Raw genomic sequence first — 21,496 nt, 5'->3', positions numbered from 1 at the left:
CCGCCCAGATGATAGCCTAAAAAAAATTGCCAGATCGTCTCTCTCTCAGAAAAGCTTTTCTCTCCTTTACCACTTTGTCCCCTCGCTTTACTGTTCGCAAGCCCGTTTGGAGCTGTCACGAAGGAACCTAATTGAAGATTCATAGGTAAATCCATGGTTTTATTTGTTGCTAGAGTATTTCCATGCTTTGGGTTTCGTTTCTACGAGAAAATCCGATTACAGTGGAGAACAAGATTGAGTCTCTTACCTGAGAAATGCAATTAGGGGATTCGAAGTTTAGGTTTAGTCAATTACGTTTCAAGTTATTAGCCATTCAATCTTGGGTGTATTCTTATCGTTTTCCTCTTCGATTTCAAGCAGATAATCACAATGCCAGAAGCAAGAGACCGAATAGAGAGGCCAGTGGATTACCCAGCCGCATTTCTCAGCAGACGCTCGAATGGAATTTTACATGACGACCCGGTGACACAGCACAGTTTGTTTGGGTCTCCGGTTCAGAGAGTGCCATCGGAACCTGTGATTGGAAGAGGTGGGCTTGTGAGGGGAAATTTCGGTATTCGGCGGACTGGTGGTGGTAGAAGAGGCCAAACTCAATTTAGATCGCCACAGGGACGAGAGAACATGAGCTTGGGTGTTGCAAGGCGTGGAAGGGCTCGTGCTTCAACTTCTGTCTTGCCTTCTTGGTATCCTCGAACGCCCCTCCGTGATGTTTCTGGCGTCGTTAGGGTTAGTTGACTCAATCCTGTTTCATAATTTTTTTTTCCTTCTGCTTATTCTTGGATATAACTGGAGTTTTTCCAATTAGTATTTAGCCATTTTGATCTGTTTATATCTAGTTTGTGATTAGTATCTTGGTTCGGGAGTTGACTGTTTAACTTTGGTATATACCCAAGTTGGATCTGAAAAAGTAAAAGAATGTATTATTCTCCTATTTGCAGATATTACCGTTATAGTTTCTCATATTTGTTTGGGTTTGCACATAAAGATTTGTTCTGCTGCATCTTGATTTCCTCCGTAGGTTGTTTTACACTATACCCAATCTTGAACTGAGTTTGTGTTTTGCAGCTGAATTGTAGTCCGATGCTAAGCTAGTCCAGTCTTCTGTTTTTACATCACAGGCTTGCTTAGCCTCTTTGTTAACTATTATCATCACCTGTTGACAATGGCTTGCTTAGCCTCGCTATTTATTCTATCTACAAACTTCTTTATGCAGGCTATTGAGAGAAGGAGAGCTCGTATGGGAGAAGGCGTTGGCCGAGATATTGAGACCCCAACTCCACAACAGCTTGGGGTTCTTGATTCTCTAGTACCACTGTCAGGTGCTCAGCTCGAGCACAACTATTCCATGGTCACTCCTGGTCCATCTGTTGGATTCAAGCGTCCTTGGCCACCCTCAGCTGCTAAAGTCCATAAGATTCTGCTCGACATCACAAGAGAAAACACAGGGGAAGAAGAATCCCTCACTCCACAGAAGAAGCTCCTCAACTCTATTGACAAAGTGGAGAAGGTTGTGATGGAAGAGATTCAGAAAATGAAAAGCACTCCTAGTGCGAAGAGAGCAGAAAGGGAGAAAAGGGTCCGGACGTTAATGTCAATGCGATGATTTCCACTTTTCACACTCAGAAAAGAAGCTGTGACGTTAGAAGGAGACCATAGGAATCAGGGAATAAAGGTGTGCCTGCACAGTGAGTACATCATCTTCTGATGATATCAAAGAGGGAGAAGTGGATCATCTGCTGGTGATATCTTCATGAGTGTGTAGATTTGTTAAGACTTTTGGGTATCATTCTCTGATGATATTACTAGAATGGTGGTCAATCATTTCTCTGATGATATACAGTAGGAAGATTCTATCATTTGTCTGATGATAAAACATAGTAAGAGATTCATCTTCTGATGATATATCATAGGAGGGGATAACTAGTAGATAGTTTTGGCTTTAGATCGCTCACGGATTTTATGTTTGGAACCTTTTTCTTTAGACTCTGTATTTTCCATGCATAGAGATTTCTGATGATATCTTCTTGCTTCAGGATACTGAATTGTTAAAACAGATTGTACAGAAGTTTCCAACGTTGGTGTTGTTTTGGTTAAAATTGCTGATGTCAGTTTTGCCTGAGATTTGTGTGTATCTGTCATTGTCACATTCTGGGAAAATGCCATCTACTAAAAAAACTATAAGAAAATTCTTTTTTTTAAAGATTTTAACATTGAAGTCATGTACAATGTTACGCCATACATATATATAATAATAAAAGGTCACATCTGTTGTTTGTTTCTTTACAATAGGAATCTGATAAACAAGATTCGTCTGTGTACTAAGGCATAATAAATACAAGCACACTTCAAAAATTGTATCAATAAACCTGCAATGGATCTAGAATTAAACACTAACCTTATCCTCATCACATCCTTCGTTTTTGCTTTTATGCTTAATGCTTTCTTCAAATGGTCGTCAAAGGAGCATGGTTCAAAGGCTGCTACGAAGCTGCCACCACAAAGCCCTTCTGCTTTACCATTCATTGGTCACCTTCATTTGATAGGCAAAGTATTGCCAGTCTCATTCCAGAGCCTAGCTCGCAAGCATGGACCACTCATGGAGATACGTCTCGGTGCTTCTAAGTGCGTTGTGGTCTCAAGCTCTTCGGTGGCGAGAGAGATCTTCAAGGAACAAGAGCTTAATTTTTCCTCAAGACCTGAGTTTGGTTCAGCTGAGTATTTCAAGTATAGAGGTTCCAGGTTTGTCCTTGCACAGTACGGAGATTACTGGAGGTTCATGAAGAAGCTGTGCATGACCAAGCTTCTTGCTGTTCCACAGCTTGAGAAATTCGCAGACATCCGTGAGGAAGAGAAACTGAAGCTGGTCGAGTCTGTGGCTAAGTGTTGCAGAGAAGGGTTGCCTTGTGACTTAAGTAGCCAGTTCGTGAGTTACACCAACAACGTCATCTGCAGGATGGCTATGAGCACGAGGTGTTCAGGTACTGTTAATGAAGCGGAAGAGATTAGGAAGCTTGTCAAGACATGTTTGGAGCTTGCAGGGAAAGTCAGCGTAGGAGATGTGTTGGGTCCATTGCAAGTACTGGATTTTTCTGGCAACGGGAAGAAACTAGTCGCTGTAATGGAGAAATATGATCTGCTTGTAGAGAAGATCATGAAGGAACGTGAGGCAAATCCGATGATGAAACAAGGTAGGAGAAGGGACATTTTGGATATATTGTTGGAAACTTACAGAGATCCCACTGCTGAAATCAAGCTAACGAGGAATGACATGAAATCTTTCCTGTTGGTATGTTTCCTCTCACCTGCAACTAGAAACCAACTTTTAGTTTTGATTATTCTGATATGATAAAAGTGTGTGTTATATGAAACTTCTCTAGGATGTTTTCATGGCCGGAACAGATACATCAGCATCAGCAATGCAGTGGGCAATGGGGCAACTAATAAACCATCCACAAGTGTTCAACAAGTTAAGAGAAGAGATAGACACTGTTGTTGGAAGCAAAAGACTCGTCAAAGAATCAGACGTTCATAACCTCCCTTACCTCCGAGCTGTCCTCAGGGAAACTCTGAGGCTACACCCTTCAGCTCCTCTGATCATAAGAGAATGCGCACAAGACTGTCAGGTGAATGGGTGCCTTGTCAAGTCAAAAACCCGTGTGCTCGTTAATGTCTATGCAATCATGCGAGATCCAGAACTGTGGAAGGATGCAGACAAATTCATCCCTGAGAGATTTCTAGAGAGCTCTGAAGAGAAGATAGGTGAACATCAGATGGAGTTCAAGGGGCAGAATTTCCGTTACCTTCCGTTTGGGAGTGGAAGAAGAGGATGTCCAGGAGCATCACTTGCCATGAATGTGATGCATGTTGGTGTGGGTTCATTGGTGCAGCGCTTTGACTGGCAAACTGTTGATGGACAAAAGGTTGATCTAAGCCAAGGTTCTGGTTTTGCTGCTGAGATGGCTCGGCCACTTGTGTGCAACCCTGTGGATCACTTCAATACTACTTCTTAAGTGCTTTCGTAACAGCCAAATAAGTCTTGAACCTATTAATAAAGTCAAAACCTAAAATTGTAAATCCTACAAATTTGTGTCCGTTTTGGAAAATTCAAGTCACATCAAATACAGAAAAAGAATATACATATCTTTTTAGTAAGGATCTCAATGAATCAATTTGTTTTGTAAAGCAAATAAGATTGAAAGGAGACGAAAACAAGAACGAAGAAAAGAGAGAGAACAATGTCAAAAGGGATATACATCTGTATATATTTGTCGTTTACACACAAAACTACAAAATATGATGGCGAATTTTTTTATTTCGAGGGTAAAACATATTTTGCCTAATTTCCCCTTCAATCATCTGATAAATAATACATCTGAATACCGAGACTATACATGCGTATAGCTAAGTTCAGTATCTACGATGTTTTGGCATGGCATTCTACTTTATCTTCACTAATCAGAGCTTAGTTAATAATATTAACATTAATTAATCTTCTTACGCATCCCCATCCGTGATCTCGCATATCTGATAATGCTTGTTAAGTTGGTTCTTGGGATGGCAGTAAAGTCTTACAAGAAAAGAAATAAAGGAAAAACATAGGTATTGTCAGTGAAGGATACTGCAGCCTCAAACCCTCACCAGTGAGAGATGAGTAAAGCACTGTGCCTTGAAGAGTATGTAGTGCTTCACTTGAGCAACTGATGTCCTGCAAAACCCACATATCAGAGATTTATATTGCTGAAAGTAAACATGTCAAAGTAAATTCACTCTTCAAACAAAACAGGATCTCCCTTGATCGCATTCAGAAAACGATATTGGAAGAGCTGTACCTGGAAATCAACAAATGCAACAGGAGTCCCATATGTGCCCTGAATTTTCAGCTTCAAGAATCCACGGCATCTAAACAAGAAAGAGCTCTGTTACATTCTAGTGAGTGAAAACTAATACATATCTAATGGTTTTACAGTTTTGCATGCAGGACAGAGTATTCTTACCTGGAAAAGACTTGAACTAACTCAGATTCAGTGCAATTTGGTCCCATATTTGCTATGAAAAGTGTTGGACAAGGTTCTGCAGCATTATTCTGTCAAAAGAACAAAGATTGTCATGTCCACTTTGTAACAGAGAGTTAACCTCACTGTTTTTACACGACGAAAAATAACATTCATATGGAAGTATAAAGTACGCAGAAGCTTACAGATTTTCCAGTTGTTGTTGACCTCTTAGCAACATTAGCAATTCCTTGACTGAATGAGCAAAGAAGAAAATAATAAGAAACTCAATATCGTTAGCAAATAACTAAGAAAGGAAAAGGTCTCTCATATCCTGGGCATGGGAGACATGGCCATTTCAGGTTTTGGGGCAGAGATACAAGAAAAGTGTGTGCAACAAAGAAACATAATCTTAATCATGCCCCCCATAACAAGGAAATGTGCTCAAGTAATGCAGATGACCTTTGTGCAGGTGAACAACCAAATGTGTTGTAAGCAGAACTACTCGTTCCAGGAGTGTGAAAGCTGCCAAAACCTGCTTTTGTGCCCAAATGTGCAAGAATGTGCAGTGTGAGCTTTCAGAAACGTGAAACCATGTTGACAAACTTATAGCCCTGCCCAAGTGTGAAATCTTAAACCAAAGAGCTAACATGCAAGAGCGTGTGGATTGTGAAGGTTGGAGCGATAAAATACTAAGCAGATATTTCAGATACAGGAAAGCATAAAACATATAAGATTACAAGCGTTCCAAGATAAAGGGGTCTTACCAGATTCAGGAGTGGCGCTCCAAGATTTTGTTTTTTTCAAGCTCTCCCAACCATCATCTACCACATGACAGAAAAAAATTAGCACAGAAGCAAAGATCCAACTTTTATTGAGCGATACCGAACAGAAAGAATCCCACTACTTGCCTGTTCTTAAACGCTTAGATTTGGGGTTTGATTTGGCAAGATCAATATAAAGAGTAGAATGCTTTTCAAGGTCAAATACCATTCCCTGGAATGAAAAAAAAAAAAAATTAAATAAAGAAAGCTTAATCTTCTTCATAAATAAATTCAGAAATTCTCTTAATCCAGGCAAAGATAAATGGCAATAGCTTATTCATTTCGCGCAGACAAAACCCAAATTTTCAATCTTTCCAGCAAAAGTAGCTTCAGAGAAAAATTTACTCACATTGAGAGCGTGCATCACTGCTACAGCTGATTGCAGATCCGAAAACACAGCAAATGCGAAGGGCTTCAAAAACATACACAAGTTAGATTCTTTGTCTATCCCCGAGATTACATTTGATTCCGAGAGTTAAGAAAAGGATTACATTTACCTTAGCTCCATCGGAGGTCCGGAGATGCGAAGTCTCATAACCTGGGAACTCACGAAAGAGATTATAGATCTCCCGGGGCTTGACGTCTTCGGGAAGTCCGGCGACGAAAAGCGTACGAACCTCATCTCCGATTGAGGCGTGTGTAGGCAAGTAGACGGAGTGTGTTGGAGTGATTGGAATCGGAGATATTCCCGGCGGCGGAGGAGGAACAATCACCGGGAGGTTATAGAGAGAGTAGTATGCCGCCAAATCATCCATTGAAGACGACTTATCCCGTCGCCGGCTAACCGGAGAATCAGTTTTTACAGCTTTAAAAGTGGTTTAAAGTTTGCGTTTTGTTCAAATCGGAAGAAAAATAGCAGGATATGTTTCTTAATGGGCCGAAAAAGCCCAATTAAATATCCGCGCGTTTTCTTACTCTTTGTTTCTTTAGCTCGTTTAATCCAACGATAGAAGTAACGAAGTGTAGGATAATAGCATGTGGTTGCCCACACTGCAATATCACAGTCTCTCTCTCTCCTTCTTCCTTCTCTCGATGACTATTTTTTTTTTTTTGGTTCAAAAGATCTGCAACTCACATTCTCTTTCTCTCTGGCTTGTGAGGCATTATGACGGAAGAACACATCGGCAAATCCCCAACACCTGACCCAGACCCGATTCAAAGTCCGAAACCAAATTTAAATTCAGTAATCTATCCAAGGCGTGTGCCTTTCGAGCACGGCCTCCTTCCGATCCAGAAGCTCGTTTTCACCGACCCGATCCAAAACTTAGCTCCGATCAAGCAAAAGTTAGCATCTGTGGCGAAGAATAATCGCGTCGGATCTGCTGCCATTTCCGATGCCCTCCTGATCTCCGGTGACCATGCGCGCCTCGTTCTCGAAACTCTCGGCTCGGTGCTCCATTCCGAGACTGACCCTCTTGTTCTCGCTAAACCGGAGGAAGTTGATTCGATTGGAGCTGATTTGAGGGATCTGGTTTTGTTCCTTTACATTCAATCGTATAAGAAGTTGCTGCCTAGGACGCACAAGGACTCCGCAGCTGTCGCCGATGTCTGGCCATCGACTTCCGCTTTCGATGGATACTTGTCCGCGTTATCTCCAATTCAGGCAAGTTCTTTACGTTTTCACATTCGCTTAATCGTGTAATGTGGCTCGAAATGTTTTCATGTGATCGTAGTGCGTATGATCCAAGTGTCCATTTTGCATTGAGTTCTACTATAATTTGGCAATACAAGTTGCAAAATTTGTAGATACTCAATTCATGTGAAACTTAGCGACGTTAGAATTAAGCAATGTTGAAGACGACTCGTGTGAGGGGTGTAGTTTGTGGCTACGTGTTCGTAAATTTTAAATTCGCGGATTGAAGCCAAAAAATTGCCACTTTGCTGTGTTTTGTGTGGGTTTGACTCTGTTTCTTTTCATAGTTCTTTATTTTGGTTGATCCTTCCATATTTCCTCTTAATGATAATGTGGGGGTGTGTTCTGGTATCTTTGAGCTTATGATAAGCCTTTTCGGAGCTTTGAAATATTTTACCCATAATTATTGTCATTACTTTTCCAATCATATGGGTCTAGACAACCTTGTTTCTCTCGAAGTTTGAGTTAGATTTCTTTTTCATCATCTTGCAGCTTGTCCGTAGCAACAGCCGTCGCTTTATGCCATCACCAGCAGATGAAGAAGCTCATCAGTTATCGTATCTTCAAAAGCACATGCCAAATATTATCTCTCTCCTTGCAGAGCCTGTGGAAGGGGAAGGAGATGAATCTTCGGTATGTGCAAACCTTTCTTTATCTCATTATGGAAGGAGTTAACTGTTTCTATTAGACGGATATAAAATCCTTTGTTGGAATTCGAATTATTGGAAATGATAAATAACGCATATCTCATGCTAGATGGTTAATTCATCACAATTTAACTGTTGTTATTTTTTTTTTAATTTCCCAAATCTCCTCCTTAGGTCCTGTCTTTGGAGAGTTTTGAGCACATTGGGTTTCTTCTTCATTTTGGTGATAAGGCATCTGATGTACCTTCTTTGAGTCAAGCTACTCCTTTTTTTGCGAATTCTGATCCTGATATGCCTGCTGTTCCCGTTTCTGCTTCCCAAGTGCATGATTGGCTTCTGAAAAACATAGCTTCCGCCTTGGAAAGCATTTCTGACAGAATTTCTGGGAAAGAAAATGGACCATCTAATGCCTCTGATCAAGATGCTGGAAACGCAGATGCTTGTGAAGCTCTTAATAAAGTTTCATCTAACGATAGAGGTCCTTGTATTATCGAGGGAGTCTCCAAGACTTCACTTTTCAAGCAGGCTTCCGATCTTAAGGGTAGATCTGTGAAGGTCCGTATTGAACAGCTAATATGCATTCTAATCAGTAATTTTGCATTCCGTTTTTTTTTCGCTCATGAATGCACGTCAATTGCACGTTTGCAGATTGCCAATTGCCATGATTCTGTCGTATATCTTTTAGCGCCATTGAGATATGCAACTGTTTATGGATGTTCTGATTCTACTATTGTTCTGGGAGCTGCTGGCAAGGTACGACAAGTATACTCCTTCCTGCTTTTGTCTTTGTTAGTGAGGTTCGGGTTAGAAGATGTAGTGAGAATATTTTATGTTCACTGCATGTGCAGGCTGTAAGAGTTGAGCATTGTGAGAGAGTTCATGTGATTGCAGCTACAAAACGAATCTGCATCGCCAATTGCCGTGAATGTGTGTTCTTTTTGGGAGTCAATCAGCGACCTCTTATTGTTGGTGATAACCACAAACTACAGGTGAAGCGTCTTTATAAGAGTGAAGCTAAGTTTTATATTAGGCTGCATGTACAACTCTTCTTTCCAGCTCTGTTATTCAGCTGAAATTAGTAAAGAGACCACTGAACTTTTAAGCTCTATTAGGTTATATGTTTTTTGTGTTTTGAAAGCTTGTTATACCTAATGTTCATGGTGTTTGGACAATTATACATGCTGTTAACGTCACTTCCTCAATTGAGTTTAGTGGAAAAATATTTTGATGTAGTGTTTATAACTGCTGGCATTAATTTGACTTAGATCTGTTCCAGGTTGCTCCGTATAATACATATTACTCACACTTGGAGGAGCACATGACCGAGGTAGGGATTGTGCCAACTATCAACAAATGGAATGAATCCTTGGCTCTGGGAGCCGTTGATCCGCATGACTCACTGTCACATCCTACCGGTGCTTCGGATAAACAAACTGAATCGGCTTCTTGTGTGGACCCTGACCAGTTCACTAATTTTTTGGTAAGATCCCCCTTTTTGTTAGTTTACTTTTCCTGTAATAACTAGTCATGTTGGGTACCAAGATTTTTATCACGTGGTAATTTCTCACATCAATGTCTCTGGTTCAGATCCCAAACTGGTTTGCGGGCGAGTCCCTTGGTTACACGAAAGACAATCCATTTCCATTACCAGATGCCTATATGGCAGTGCAGCAGACAAACGTATGTTTTTTTTTTTTGAACAGAAGTGCTCTGTTTGTTTTTCTTCCATATCACAACAGCATCTGATACCCAAACTGCCTATTTGTTTGACCAGCTTAAGAAATTGGAAGAAACAAGGCAGTCCTTAAGAGAAACACCTCTTGAAGAAAACCGAAAACGAGAACTTACTACCGCATTCCACATGCATTTCAAAGACTGGCTCTACGGTAAAAAATCAAATCCCCATTCTGATTTATTCACTCCATTTGTCATTGTATAACTATCCTCTGTTTTGTTTGGTGACAGCAACGGGTAATATTCGACAACTTTACTGCCTACAAGGTGACTAATTCTCCGATTGCGATGGAAGATGTCTCAGTCACTGTAGAGTTTTCTTGATCCGTTCCTCTTCAGAGATTGCTACCACGTATGACATCAGAACTTAACTGCACAGCACGCTGCCTAACTCCTAAGTTTTTTTTTTTGTAGGTTTTTTTTTACTCTGATTTGATCATATTTATTACTAGTTTTAATTGTTTTGGCAGCCCCAGGTTTTTGTCTCTTTCTTCTTGAAAAACATTATGCAGTCTTATCTTTTTTAACTGTTGATTTCTTTCAATTGTTATAAGCAGATGTAACAAGTTTGCTCAATACCATATATATATTTAGGAACTCGTTGAATTCTAAATACTTGGGTATTTTTTTTTTTTTTTAATTCTTTTCTCTTAACCATCTAACACATACAAACAGGCTGAAAAATTATAAAAACTTCTTCGGATCAATTGTTGTTTTTGTTTTTGTCTTTAGCTTGAAGGAAATAGCTTCTCTGCTTGATCCGGGAAGAACGTTATGAACAACAAAGCACCTACAAAGTTCAACCAAGTCTTATTCATAACCAAAAGAAAAGACCAATCAACAATCTCTATATTCTTCAAATCACATGTTAAATTTTACTTACAGACGAGCACTGTTCCTAAGACTGCTGAGATCTTGCCTTGAACTGTGATAAGCCCTGCTTTGCCGGCATTCTGCAACTCGGTTGACCCAACCGAGTCAAATGTCCCTAAAGACGCAAAGCAAATCCAATTAAACATCTTTCCTCTGATCAAACTTATATCTCCAAAAACCCCCCAAGAAATGATCCTATATGAAGCCAAATGGAAATCAAACCTGGTTTCACAGATTGTAGCCCTGACGTTACACAAGCAATGTTTTCGAATCCTGCTTCCTCCAGTCTACTAGCTGCAGCTGCAGATCTTTTGAAATTCGACCAAAGAAAAGTCTCATACCATACATTCATTGATACATATCTCTCAGTGAGTGAATCTGCAGTTTGTTTTTCTACTAACCTGAGACCTTCTTGGCAAACAACTAAAAGTTTGCTGTCTGGAGAAAACTCGTTTCTAACGGATTTAAGGAATTCCGGATTGAGTTTCGTGAAAGGCAAACCAAAGAAGAGCCCTGAGAAATTGTTGTGCACTGTCCTCTTTATTATCGTCCCTGCGATTTTGTTCAAACAAAAATCGCTTAGAAATTGTACTGTCTACTGTTTTTGTTCAAGATGGTGCTCGAATTTCTTACCAATATCGTTGTCTTCGTTGTAAATGAAGAGAGGGATATGGTGACAAGATTTTATATGAGCTCTCTCGAATTGAGACTTGTCTCTTACATCCACCACCGAGTAACCTTCCACTGCAATTAACTGCTTCGCTTCTTCTGCACTCACGAATCTCACCTCCGCCGCAATTCTCAGGTTTTTCCGGCGGATTCTGTTCCCGGAGACACTCTTTGCCGCCCAGCTCACTGCTTTTAACCGCCTCGTTCCGACATTACTGCATCAGAAATCGAAACTGTTAACTTTCATCTGATTGATTCTGGTTTTGGATGACAACTCTCCAAGATTAACCATTTGATCAAAAAATTTGGCGAATTTTTCAAAAAGAGCCAAACTTCTACATGTGGAAATTCGTTTTACCTGCCGAAATAAAGAGCCGTAGGGCCAGGGCTTATGATCCCCGCCATTGATGCAGAGGTCTCTTGAAAGAAGAAAACTCGTCACTGCAATGCGATTGTCACTTTGGACAAGAACCACTAGATTAGCCATACCACAAGGAAATTTAAGGTAGCCAATGAGTTATTGCCACGTCAGCGACTCAGCTTTTACATGTAGATTACCAAAATCTACTTCATCTGATTGTGATACATGATTAATGTTTGTTTCCTAGTGCTAGTCACGTTCAAATTTATTATAGATTCAGATAAAGTAACTAACTTGAGATTATCAGAAACAAGCACCTGTCTCTGATCACAATTGCATTTCTTACATTTGCGGACAAAGTTGATATTTTTATTGTAGGAAACATTCAGACAAAAGATGCATGCAAGTCACTCTCCAGAAAAAACATGAGGAAAAAAGAGCAAAGCGTTTTATGATTTCACATTACCAGATACATTAAACAAAACAAAAAACGAGAGATAATCTCAAGATCAGCGAATGCACAGCTTATTGATATCAGTCACCAAAAGAGAAATCAGGCATCAGCTTCAGCTCTTTTCTCGACGGTGTAAGGATAATATTCTCTGCCATTGTCTACTCTTGTGGTCTGACCTCCAGAGTCAATCAAAGCAGAGGTTACAGCTAGAGCTGCACCTGCAGATATCGCTGTCGGGATGCTCCTTGCTGTCAAAAAATGGAAAAACAAAAAAAAATCGCCAAATTAAACGAGATTACAATTGAGCTTAGCATCAAAAGAATTTATAGCATTGAGTCACTGGAAGCTATGTACATATTATGAGATTTTTGGGGGTTTTCTATACAAACTCCAACATCAAAGTCTTGGAACTTATGATATCATATAGATGTGAATGACATTAATTTGAGGCAAGGACAATTAAATTCTTCCCAGATTAAACAAAATCTCAAAAATTCTTATAGTTTCTACCACTTGAAACAGTTGTTTGTACCATCAATAACCGTTAAGCTCCTAAACCCCCATGAACTACGTACAGCTAATTCGAGCAACTTCAAATGGTCTTCCCCAAGACCGTATCAGTTCCAAACTACTTGGAGTGAATAAGAAAAAACCATTACCTCTATAGCCAAGCACAGAAGCTCCAGCCACAAAACCACCAATAGCGCCATTGAAAAAGTCTCTCTTTGATCTATAATGCTGAACCAGCTGTTCAACACCGATGTAAACGCCCCCAATGGCAGCGAAAGTCAGCCCGTGTGTTCCCATCATCTTCAGTGTTCTGATGAGTCCTGGAAGAGCCACATTTCTCTCCACTCTTGGAACGTCTTTCCATGTCGCTAAAATGGTTCCGTAAATAGTCCCAGCACCAAAACCAGTGACACTACCTTTGATTGTCTTCATCATTGGACCATCCTCTTCTTCCAAGTATCTCATTTCAGCTGGATCCATGGTTTCTTCTACCGTTCTAGCTAATGCACAGGAGCAAATATTCACGAGGAAAAAACACGATCAAACAGCAGAAAATGTGAAAATTGAATGCGGGATGTAACCAAAGACGCGGAATTTGAAGGAAATTAATCTAATCGAAGTTTTAAAGTCGCGGTCTTTGCAAATTAACGAACCCATTCCCAGATCGTCAATATCATCACTAAGAAAGACAATCATCATCAAAGACGCAGAATTTATGTAGAAGGATATTGGGGTTATAAAAAAATCCGAGATTTGATTAATGTAAGAGAAGAACCCTAGCTTGAGCAGCTCAGTAAGCTCATCAGAGTCGTAATACAACGGAAAAAAAATTGAATCAATCACTGAAGAACAGAAGAAATGTTACATAACAGAAGGAAGAGAAATCATAGAATGATTGAGAATGGTCTAACCTTTGGAAATTCGAAGAAACGAGAGGCGAACAAAGTGACGAGAGCGAATTCAGTTGATGAGCTCAACGAAATTCTCGATGTTGTTCTTCGGAGACGAGACGCGGTAGAGAGCCAGAGAAAGCCTGATTAGGAATTTTGACCAAGCAGATCCTAGTGAAATTTAGATTGACTCTTTGGGCCATTTAGGCCCGTTAAGAAGCCCAATAATGACATTATCTTCCCCGTCTCTGTAACAAAAGCTCTGCCGGCCATGGCTGAATCGACGAAGTCGTTGAAGGAAAAGAATGGCTCTTTGAAGACGAATGATTAGGATTTTGAGAGGGAAAGCAAACTCGCGTTTGTTGATCCGAATCTGAACTTACGGTGATGCTTTGCAAAATTAATCGGCTAAAGCAAAGAGGTAATTGTAGCTCCTGCTTTTGATTCTATAAGGATGATTATATATATAGATGAATATACGGAACCTTTATGTGAAATTGATAATGGTGATCCTCAATCTTGACTCCTAAGATGAGAGCTAAAACAAGAAGAAGCATAAAGAAAAAAATACAAAAGCCATTCTCTGGCAACAATTGTCTAGTTTATTAGTAGCAGATAAACAGAAAAAAAAAAAAAAAAAACGAGCTAAAGATGAGAGATATTGCAGAATCGTTCATAGTAACAAGATTCTCTGTCTAATGCAAAGAGTAGTCTTAGTCTTAAAGCAAAGAGAGACTCAGAGAGACCAGTTGGTATGGTGAGAAGAAGGGTCATAAGCCCTTGTATTCTCAGCTTCCATGTACTGCCTCCTACTTTGATGATGGTGATCAGATAACTCAAACTCACCCATCGTCGTGCCACCGCTTATCTGGCAATTATCCGGCTCGGTGAATCGACCTAAATTCAAAACAGGGGACATTTCATTCGGACAGGTGTTATCTTCGTCTTTGAACACCCAAGGCGGGTTCAGATACTGATGCTGGCTAGGTGCAGGTGGTGGCTGAGCCATTGTAACCGTCATGGGACCAAAACCTGAAGAAGTTCGCCAAGTGCTGTTGTTGTTGTTGCTGTTGTTGTCCTGTGGCTGATGCGGGTTTGACAGAAGAGAGAGAGCACAGTTTGAGTCGCCAATTCCCTTGTAGCTCTCTAGTTTTGTGTCCATAGTCTCTGGAGAAGAGAAGCTTGTCCCTCCTCCTCCGACTGATCCTTGACTAAATACATTCATCGGATTGATCTGCCACGATGGTGCTGACACAGGCCGTCTCATCACTCTTGTATCCAACGTTCTTCCACTTGTCCATCCCATCTCTTGGTTCCCAAGAAAGCTCCCATTCATTCCACTTTCAGCGTTTCCTGTCCCATTACAACATTTGCAAACATGTTCATATTAAAGCACACGAAAATCGGTCTTATGTTATGTCAAGGTAAAAAGAATCTAACCGTAAAGCGAAGGTGTGATCCTCCCGTAACGAGAAGACAACACGGAGAGCGACGCAGGCTGTGGCTTTCTCCGACGCTCATTATGGCCAGCGAGTCTCCTACGGCAACTTCTTTTCTCTAGGTCAAACTCCGGAAGCTGATGAAACCTATGTGAGATTGATTCAGATTAGAGTTAACTTCAATGAAAAGCAACATATATATATAAGATCTCTCCAAACCTTAAACGTAAACCATTTCATCTTAATAATGTATTCTATAAGTCAAAAGGTTTCATCATCAGTTTGATTCCGAATCTAAAAAAACCACATTGTGTAACAGAGTTTCTTGAATGATCACGTCATTGATGCTATGGTACCAGTTTTGTCCCCCTCAATAATGATATGACCTAAAGAAGCAAACATGAGGGCAATGGGTTGCTTCTTGTCCATTCATTTCATATCCCTTTGGACTGGATATTTTAGAAAGACAAAATCAAAGAAAAAAAGAAAAAAAGAGAAGCATATAGAAGTACACGTAAACACATTCCCCCAAAATAAGCCCAACGAGTCCAACAAAAACAAACACAAGACCAAGTTACAAAACACTAAGCTGTAAAGTTAAAAGAAAAAACCCTCCAAAGACGTTAAAGCCAGAAAAGCATATGACACTGACAATCTACACACAAAAAAGCTAAAGCCTTTGGATTTGATTCTCGAGAGTGAAACACGGAGAGTCTTGGCCGGACTCCGGCAATGGCAAAACATGTAAATAAACAAGAGAAATACAGGGGTAGGATTGGGAAACAAAAAAAAGAAAGAAAAGAACCTGCTGCACTGTTGACAAAACCTCTGTTCGAGACCAGCGACAATGACTTTGGGTGTTTTAGAGTGTATTCCACAAACTCTGTGCCTAGAGTAATAACCCTTTGCATTGGTTAGATCCATCCCACAACCTTCCACTTGGCACCTTGGTATCTGACCCGTTTGACCCGACCCGCCTCCACGGACCCGTCTGTTTGTCCCACCGTAGGAAGAAGACCCGGATCCACCTCCAGCGTCCTCGAAGTAGATCTTTTGGCCAAACATGAGCCCTCCGCTGAAAGAGGAAGACTCAGTCGATGAACCACCCGACTCTGCCTGACCCGGACCAAGACCCAGACCCGAGTTGGAACCCATCTCCATTTTGGTTTCCTCTTACTCAGACAGCATCATTCTCTCTCTCCCTCTCTCTCTCTCTCTCTTAAACCTAACTGTCTCGGTTTAAAGAAAGGACGAAAGGAGAAGAAAGCAAAGAAAATTTTTGGCTTCCCTGATTTTGACTGTTTTGGGTTTAGAGAAAGAAGAGAGAGAAACACAACAGAAGCAAAAAAAGAGACGAGAGTGGTAATAGACAAAGACAGTGAAAGAGTAAGTAAACCAACGGTACGGACAACAACAAAAAAACTGCGTCTGTTAATTACCACATAGCAAAAACGAGAGAGATAGAGAAAGATATAGAGAGAGAGAAAGATGTAGCAGTTTCTAATCTTGGGCAAATGAACATTGGAGAGGTCTTTCATGTACACATCTTCTTCTTTTTATTTTTTACTTTATACTGTTATAGATTTTTTTTTCCTTGCAATTATTTGACAAGCTAACGCATTTTTTTAATGTCAAAAGAATAAATAATGCATGTTTCATTTCTTCTTTCTTTTGGTCCACCATTGGCATTATGAGGTTGGCAATAAATGGAGATGATATTTCGTGTTTCTCCATATCAAATCTACCATAAATTTTACTTGGTTTTTAATATGATGTGTATAGAAACCGATACCAAACTGTTTCCAAACAACTTAAACCAAATAAATTCAACTTCCGCACGAACCAAAACAATATTGGTAAAGTTCAAAAGTATATCTAGATCATATTTGATACACTTACAGCAATGATACACTTACAGCAATAACCGCAGCTCCTCAGTTTGAAAACCTGTCTTCAAATTCGACTATCCAATTTGAAATGGGAGTTAGACCGTTAACAAGTATAGAGGCATGATATACTATGAAGTTTAGAGGCATTAAATACTATATACCGGAATACTATCAATTTCTTTTTTGAAGTTAAAAATTGTGAAATGTTAAAGATAGTTATGTCTTAGCTGGATAAAATGAATACATCAGTTAGAAAGAAAAAAACAAAAATTACAACATTGTATAATAATTGAGCATTTTCTGTCTCTAGCTGAAAATACATCATGTGAAAATTATGTATCCTTAAACCTTTTCCTATTTACGATTATAAAATTTTAAAAGTCGGGTTCGGTATCCACCTAGACGTCTTTTAGCGGTCAGTCACGGATTATAATAAAAAAGATTTTGAAATCAGTTTCAAGTTTTATAATAACTTAAAACCTTAGTTTTTCAATTGTGAGGAGATAAGTAATCAACACCAAATATATATAGTATTTTGTGTAGAAAATTGTTAAACGTATTAAGATGCTAAAACATGGATAAGAAGCTCTATTTCAACATTTGGTAAATATTGAATTCACATAACACACATATGAACGTCAAACCCTAAGTCACGACCATAACAATCTAGGTTCTTTTAAACACCACACCACACCACACCACACGGCAACAAAATAGTCATCCTATTCTCCGCTTGGCCCATGCTTCTTTAGACCCATATTTTCTTTCGTTGGTGACACTTATTCAAACTTCTCTTTCCGAAAACTGTGCTATACCATTCTTTCATATGCTTATTGATTCAGTGTTATATATTTGGTTAACACAAAATTGTCCCCCTCCACAGTTTTAAAATCACGCTCGCTTCTAAACAGCTGTAGTTACCGAGTAAGAAAAACTATTTATTTCTCTTGTGTTTGATTTTCAGTTTAAAGCTTATCAGATTCTGATTTTTTTAAGGAAAATTTTGTTTGTAATAGTTACAATTTTTTAAAGTTCAAAGAGCGAAGTATATTTTATGTGTAGTTTGTTCTAGTTCTATGGTCCTCCTTTACGTTGGATATCCATAAATAATTGTGATGGTGATGGGTCATCTGTGATACTCTGATGTAAGTTTTTTGGGGTCATAGGTGATGTAAGTTTAATTAAAAATAATATTGGATTTTGAGAGCATCTATCTGAAACCAGGGAGCAATCTTCATAGCTGCATAGAACATCCAACTTTACAAATCTTGATAATCTGATTTTTTTGTACTTAAATAATGACTTTTAGTCTTCAAATATATCCTTCGTAGATTCTATTGGGAACCAAAAGGAAAGTGACGAGGAGTTCAGAGTTCTATAAATAGAGGGTTTCTTACTTTCTTTTGACTGTAGTAGTTAAAGATCAACGAATATGGTAAAAAAATTATAGTGATGTAAAATGTTAAAATATTAAAATATTGAAGACTGAAATGTGAGCAGTACAGTTATTGGAACACAACAAAAGATGTGACACTTCAAGGGAACTAGTTGGTGTCGGCAGATGTGCAAGCAACACTATAATTTAAGATTCTATTTTTATTTGTTTAGCCTCTTTCTCTTGTTTGTAAGTGAACTAAAACAAAAGTGTTTTAAAATTATTTTGGCTTTCGATTGTTTGCTTGTTTTTGCAAATTAAAGCCACATTTCTCTGTTTGCTTGTTTTAGCAAATTGAAGCCAAATTTCTCTTCTTATTTTTGGATTTGCTTTTTATAATTTTGAGTCACAATATCCAAAGCAAGATCTTTCTTGATTTTTGTAATAATAAAAAGTATAAAAAGTTAAATCGTAGTCATAGACATCCATCAGAGTCTGCGTAAACTGTAATACTACATATATTTTATTGGTTTAGGTTTGATTTGTTCTTTTTGCTTAGCTTTATTGAGTGAAAGTGCTTTCCATTTGTCTGGCTGCATTGGTTAAACCCTGAAACTAAAGACCCGATCTCTCTTTAACAACTGATGTGTCACAAAAACAAATAGGTTCTGGATAGCTTACACACATTGAAAAAATAAAATGATTTATGCCACCATTATAGTCAATTTTGAATATGATGAATAATTTGAAAAATCTCTCTTTTTCTTGTTCTGTTTGTCAAATTAAACTGGGCATTTTGGGTTTGAGCTTCCTTAAAACCATTTGGTCTTCAATTATTTGAGGTTGTAAGTCATTGTCACTGGCCATAGGGGTTGATCATTAGCTAAAAGGACAAACAGAAAGATTATAAAACATTCGTACATATGTTTGGTTGTTTTTTATTTTTTGAGGTTTCACATGATAATCATATATGTTCAAGGCTTTTTTGCTAATCTCTTTTTTTCTGACTCTGTGAAGTTGACCAATCTCTCAAGTCTAACAACTCATCTCTCACTTCTCTCATCTCTCTTCCCTTAATGGGTTTTACTGTTACATTTTGCCAAACTTACACGATTTGCATTATACCAAAGTGTCAAAACGCTTTCTTTCCCACATTCATGTGTTACAGGACCATCTATGGACGCTCAAATGTCAGTGTCAGAAGCCAAACAGACGAGATATCCAGGAAAAGAGTACGTAGATTGATGCTATTAATTCATGAATCATGTAAACACCAAAAGATATCCAAAGTTCTCAACTTCAAAAAACTTGTACGAAAACCAAAAAAGAAGAGGGCCTCAGGTTAATTTGTCATCCTGTTTCTTGAAGTTTTTCGCCAGGAGGTTTCTCAAACTCCATTACATTCCACAACAGCTTCAGCAGCTCGTCTAGGCTTGCTTTTTCTCCGGCTTCCGTTTTGTCTAAACCCAGTAGATGTAGATTTCGTGGAATCATCTGTGCTTGATTTCCCATTCTGATCTTCTACAGTTATATCTGTATTGCTGCTTCCATTGATCATCTTCCTCTTCCTCTCGTTCTCTTGTTTTTTACTTGTTGTCAAACCATCGTTCCTATCATCAATATCTTCTTCGTCTTCTTCTTCCATCTTCTCTACCATCTCTTCTTCTTCTTCTTCATCTTCCTCTTCGAAATCATCTCTCATCGGCTTCTGTGGCCTTCCTCTTCTCCTGTAAGCTGGAATCTTTTCTTCTTCACCGCTTCCACGATCTTCCTCTCGAGCAGATGCATTCTGCTTCTTCCCTTTCCCTCTACCCCTTCTCATGGTCTATATAACTCCCACTTTTTACAAAATCCCACAAGCTACTACACAAATTAGAAACCTGCAATTTAAAAAACACATTTTCCACTTCTTTTAACCAGCTCATTACCACACAATCTTGATGTCATTTTTGATTAACAAAGAATCAAGCAACATTACTCCCTTCACAATGGAGATCTACGAGGAACTATTTAATTTACAATGGAAGCACAAACACTTTCATACCATTAATCATAAACATGAAAACAAGATTCCATTTCAAGCAATAAGTTTTTTTGTTTTCTTCCAAATCTTTGGAAGGCAGGGCATTGACCTCTCATTTTTTTTAACATATAACAATCGCATTTTTTTAACATATAACAATCGCATTGTCTTTCTTGAAACTTTTCCAACTTCCAAACCTAAAAAGTTTTCATTTCTGGTCCTCTTCTATCACTAAAACTCGATTCATGAATCATTTAACAAGCTAAGCTACAAAACAGTTTTAAATAACTACCTGCATGTAATCTCATTGCATGAGCAATCAAATGATCAAAAGGAGACTAACTTAAATTTGCATCCAAGCTCATCTAGCTTCTCCAGAGGAACTTAACAAGTACAATCGAACTGAACAAAACTTGATAGTACAAAAAAAGGAGTAAAGAAAGGAAACTTACCTACGTGTGGCTAATACCAATCATCAGAATCTCCGACACATGAACCAACTACTCAGAAACAGGTTATAAAAATGGTTTCTTTCTTTCTTTCTTGGGCTTTCAATCGAAAAAATATTGATTATTTTTACTTCCTTCCTGGATTTTCAATCGATCTACCTAAAAGAGTTTCTCTAAACCCAAAAAAAAAAAAAACAACTTCACTAGGAAACAGAGGAAATCCCGAATCAGAGAAACACTAAGACTCTCAAACACTAAAATTAGAGAGATCTGAGAAAGTGGAAGAGTAAAAAACAGTGAGAAAGAGGAAAGACCAGATAGAAAAAAGAAAAAGAAAGAGAAGAATTTTCTCAGTTACTACGCAGATAAGCGCAGTATCCTATAAACAAACCATTGGCCGATGAAACTTCTTTAGCCCCGTTGAAGATGGGATACGGATTTTTTCTTTTTCTTCACTTACTTCCTATCCACACGCGCTCAAAACGACGCGTGATAATCACTCCCACACCTGTTACTGTTAGTGGTGCTCTCGTAACTGTCTGTGTGGATAAGAATGGTGACACATCAACAACGATCTCTGACTCTGAGTCTTCCAAAATGAGAGACGCGTTGGGATCATTCGTAATGGGCCGAATCAGAAGCCCATAAGGCTTTCCTTTCTTGTTAAATATATGGGCCCACGTTCTAAGATCACTAAACCTTTCCCTTTCTCTCTTCATGGTGATTAATCATTGC

The 21,496-nt window shown here is 38.9% G+C and overlaps 8 protein-coding genes across 10 annotated transcripts; 3 read left to right on the top strand and 5 right to left on the bottom strand.

Annotated features, from left to right (window-relative positions):
- Positions 1-33: 33 nt before the first annotated feature.
- Positions 34-2,075, top strand: LOC18027702 (protein POLYCHOME). Its single transcript, XM_006411424.2, has 3 exons — positions 34-145; positions 361-726; positions 1,214-2,075. The coding sequence occupies exons 2-3, from the start codon at positions 370-372 to the stop codon at positions 1,601-1,603; spliced, it is 747 nt and encodes a 248-aa protein (XP_006411487.1). The 5' UTR covers positions 34-145; positions 361-369; the 3' UTR covers positions 1,604-2,075.
- Positions 2,076-2,371: 296 nt separating this feature from the next.
- LOC18027701 (3,9-dihydroxypterocarpan 6A-monooxygenase) lies at positions 2,372-4,010 on the top strand. Its single transcript, XM_006411423.2, has 2 exons — positions 2,372-3,286; positions 3,378-4,010. The coding sequence occupies exons 1-2, from the start codon at positions 2,372-2,374 to the stop codon at positions 4,008-4,010; spliced, it is 1,548 nt and encodes a 515-aa protein (XP_006411486.1).
- A 10-nt stretch (positions 4,011-4,020) lies between these two features.
- Positions 4,021-6,615, bottom strand: LOC18027699 (protein WHI4). 2 transcript variants are annotated; one of them, XM_024147958.1, is made up of 10 exons: positions 6,313-6,615; positions 6,165-6,227; positions 5,903-5,987; positions 5,759-5,815; positions 5,454-5,529; positions 5,198-5,246; positions 4,995-5,083; positions 4,830-4,899; positions 4,620-4,705; positions 4,021-4,524 (listed from the first exon to the last, which is right to left on the bottom strand). In XM_024147958.1, the coding sequence occupies exons 1-10, from the start codon at positions 6,568-6,570 to the stop codon at positions 4,482-4,484; spliced, it is 876 nt and encodes a 291-aa protein (XP_024003726.1). In that variant the 5' UTR covers positions 6,571-6,615; the 3' UTR covers positions 4,021-4,481. The 2 variants fall into 2 exon arrangements, with proteins under 2 accessions (XP_024003726.1, XP_006411485.1); XM_006411422.2 differs by having other exon boundaries at positions 5,454-5,526.
- A 273-nt stretch (positions 6,616-6,888) lies between these two features.
- LOC18027700 (TBCC domain-containing protein 1) lies at positions 6,889-10,449 on the top strand. Its single transcript, XM_006411420.2, has 9 exons — positions 6,889-7,418; positions 7,941-8,081; positions 8,270-8,650; positions 8,744-8,848; positions 8,944-9,084; positions 9,372-9,575; positions 9,683-9,775; positions 9,870-9,981; positions 10,061-10,449. The coding sequence occupies exons 1-9, from the start codon at positions 6,921-6,923 to the stop codon at positions 10,102-10,104; spliced, it is 1,719 nt and encodes a 572-aa protein (XP_006411483.1). The 5' UTR covers positions 6,889-6,920; the 3' UTR covers positions 10,105-10,449.
- Positions 10,410-11,846, bottom strand: LOC18027698 (rhodanese-like domain-containing protein 9, chloroplastic). The gene is made up of 6 exons (XM_006411421.2): positions 11,730-11,846; positions 11,336-11,586; positions 11,104-11,254; positions 10,925-11,010; positions 10,713-10,817; positions 10,410-10,619 (listed from the first exon to the last, which is right to left on the bottom strand). The coding sequence occupies exons 1-6, from the start codon at positions 11,774-11,776 to the stop codon at positions 10,558-10,560; spliced, it is 702 nt and encodes a 233-aa protein (XP_006411484.1). The 5' UTR covers positions 11,777-11,846; the 3' UTR covers positions 10,410-10,557.
- A 210-nt stretch (positions 11,847-12,056) lies between these two features.
- LOC18027697 (outer envelope pore protein 16-3, chloroplastic/mitochondrial) lies at positions 12,057-13,735 on the bottom strand. 2 transcript variants are annotated; one of them, XM_006411419.2, is made up of 3 exons: positions 13,608-13,731; positions 12,846-13,192; positions 12,057-12,434 (listed from the first exon to the last, which is right to left on the bottom strand). In XM_006411419.2, the coding sequence occupies exons 2-3, from the start codon at positions 13,174-13,176 to the stop codon at positions 12,286-12,288; spliced, it is 480 nt and encodes a 159-aa protein (XP_006411482.1). In that variant the 5' UTR covers positions 13,177-13,192; positions 13,608-13,731; the 3' UTR covers positions 12,057-12,285. The 2 variants fall into 2 exon arrangements, with proteins under 2 accessions (XP_006411482.1, XP_006411481.1); XM_006411418.2 differs by having other exon boundaries at positions 12,080-12,434; positions 12,846-13,196; positions 13,608-13,735.
- Positions 13,736-14,069: 334 nt separating this feature from the next.
- LOC18027696 (squamosa promoter-binding-like protein 9) lies at positions 14,070-16,513 on the bottom strand. Its single transcript, XM_006411417.2, has 3 exons — positions 15,831-16,513; positions 15,027-15,172; positions 14,070-14,939 (listed from the first exon to the last, which is right to left on the bottom strand). Exons 1-3 carry the CDS (start codon positions 16,184-16,186, stop codon positions 14,323-14,325), a joined length of 1,119 nt encoding a protein of 372 aa, XP_006411480.1. The 5' UTR covers positions 16,187-16,513; the 3' UTR covers positions 14,070-14,322.
- Positions 16,514-19,512: 2,999 nt separating this feature from the next.
- LOC18027774 (zinc finger Ran-binding domain-containing protein 2) lies at positions 19,513-21,179 on the bottom strand. Its single transcript, XM_006411416.2, has 2 exons — positions 20,765-21,179; positions 19,513-20,169 (listed from the first exon to the last, which is right to left on the bottom strand). Exon 2 carries the CDS (start codon positions 20,109-20,111, stop codon positions 19,677-19,679), a length of 435 nt encoding a protein of 144 aa, XP_006411479.1. The 5' UTR covers positions 20,112-20,169; positions 20,765-21,179; the 3' UTR covers positions 19,513-19,676.
- Positions 21,180-21,496: the final 317 nt, after the last annotated feature.

Source organism: Eutrema salsugineum, unplaced genomic scaffold (assembly GCF_000478725.1).
Source record: "Eutrema salsugineum unplaced genomic scaffold, Eutsalg1_0 scaffold_10, whole genome shotgun sequence".
In the NCBI taxonomy this organism is placed as follows: Eukaryota; Viridiplantae; Streptophyta; class Magnoliopsida; order Brassicales; family Brassicaceae; genus Eutrema; species Eutrema salsugineum.
The sequence above is the reverse complement of the archived record's forward strand: the minus strand, read 5'-3'. Positions and strand labels throughout refer to the sequence as shown.

Excerpts from the sequence above, each read along its gene's own strand:
- LOC18027702 (XM_006411424.2), top strand. The coding sequence starts at position 370 with ATGCCAGAAGCAAGAGACCGAATAGAGAGGCCAGTGGATTACCCAGCC. Across the intron at positions 727-1,213 it reads ATGTTTCTGGCGTCGTTAGG|GCTATTGAGAGAAGGAGAGC; the intron begins GTTAGTTGACTC and ends TTCTTTATGCAG.
- LOC18027701 (XM_006411423.2), top strand. The coding sequence starts at position 2,372 with ATGGATCTAGAATTAAACACTAACCTTATCCTCATCACATCCTTCGTT. Across the intron at positions 3,287-3,377 it reads ACATGAAATCTTTCCTGTTG|GATGTTTTCATGGCCGGAAC; the intron begins GTATGTTTCCTC and ends AAACTTCTCTAG.
- LOC18027699 (XM_024147958.1), bottom strand. The coding sequence starts at position 6,570 with ATGGATGATTTGGCGGCATACTACTCTCTCTATAACCTCCCGGTGATT. Across the intron at positions 5,988-6,164 it reads CAGTGATGCACGCTCTCAAT|GGAATGGTATTTGACCTTGA; the intron begins GTGAGTAAATTT and ends TTTTCATTCCAG. Across the intron at positions 5,247-5,453 it reads GGTTGTTCACCTGCACAAAG|TCAAGGAATTGCTAATGTTG; the intron begins GTCATCTGCATT and ends TTGCTCATTCAG.
- LOC18027700 (XM_006411420.2), top strand. The coding sequence starts at position 6,921 with ATGACGGAAGAACACATCGGCAAATCCCCAACACCTGACCCAGACCCG. Across the intron at positions 7,419-7,940 it reads CCGCGTTATCTCCAATTCAG|CTTGTCCGTAGCAACAGCCG; the intron begins GCAAGTTCTTTA and ends ATCATCTTGCAG. Across the intron at positions 9,085-9,371 it reads GTGATAACCACAAACTACAG|GTTGCTCCGTATAATACATA; the intron begins GTGAAGCGTCTT and ends GATCTGTTCCAG.
- LOC18027698 (XM_006411421.2), bottom strand. The coding sequence starts at position 11,776 with ATGGCGGGGATCATAAGCCCTGGCCCTACGGCTCTTTATTTCGGCAG. Across the intron at positions 11,255-11,335 it reads CAACGAAGACAACGATATTG|GGACGATAATAAAGAGGACA; the intron begins GTAAGAAATTCG and ends ACAAAATCGCAG. Across the intron at positions 10,818-10,924 it reads GCTACAATCTGTGAAACCAG|GGACATTTGACTCGGTTGGG; the intron begins GTTTGATTTCCA and ends TTGCGTCTTTAG.
- LOC18027697 (XM_006411418.2), bottom strand. The coding sequence starts at position 13,176 with ATGGATCCAGCTGAAATGAGATACTTGGAAGAAGAGGATGGTCCAATG. Across the intron at positions 12,435-12,845 it reads TTCTGTGCTTGGCTATAGAG|CAAGGAGCATCCCGACAGCG; the intron begins GTAATGGTTTTT and ends ATTTTTTGACAG.
- LOC18027696 (XM_006411417.2), bottom strand. The coding sequence starts at position 16,186 with ATGGAGATGGGTTCCAACTCGGGTCTGGGTCTTGGTCCGGGTCAGGCA. Across the intron at positions 15,173-15,830 it reads TTTTGTCAACAGTGCAGCAG|GTTTCATCAGCTTCCGGAGT; the intron begins GTTCTTTTCTTT and ends AATCTCACATAG. Across the intron at positions 14,940-15,026 it reads GATCACACCTTCGCTTTACG|GAAACGCTGAAAGTGGAATG; the intron begins GTTAGATTCTTT and ends GTAATGGGACAG.
- LOC18027774 (XM_006411416.2), bottom strand. The coding sequence starts at position 20,111 with ATGAGAAGGGGTAGAGGGAAAGGGAAGAAGCAGAATGCATCTGCTCGA.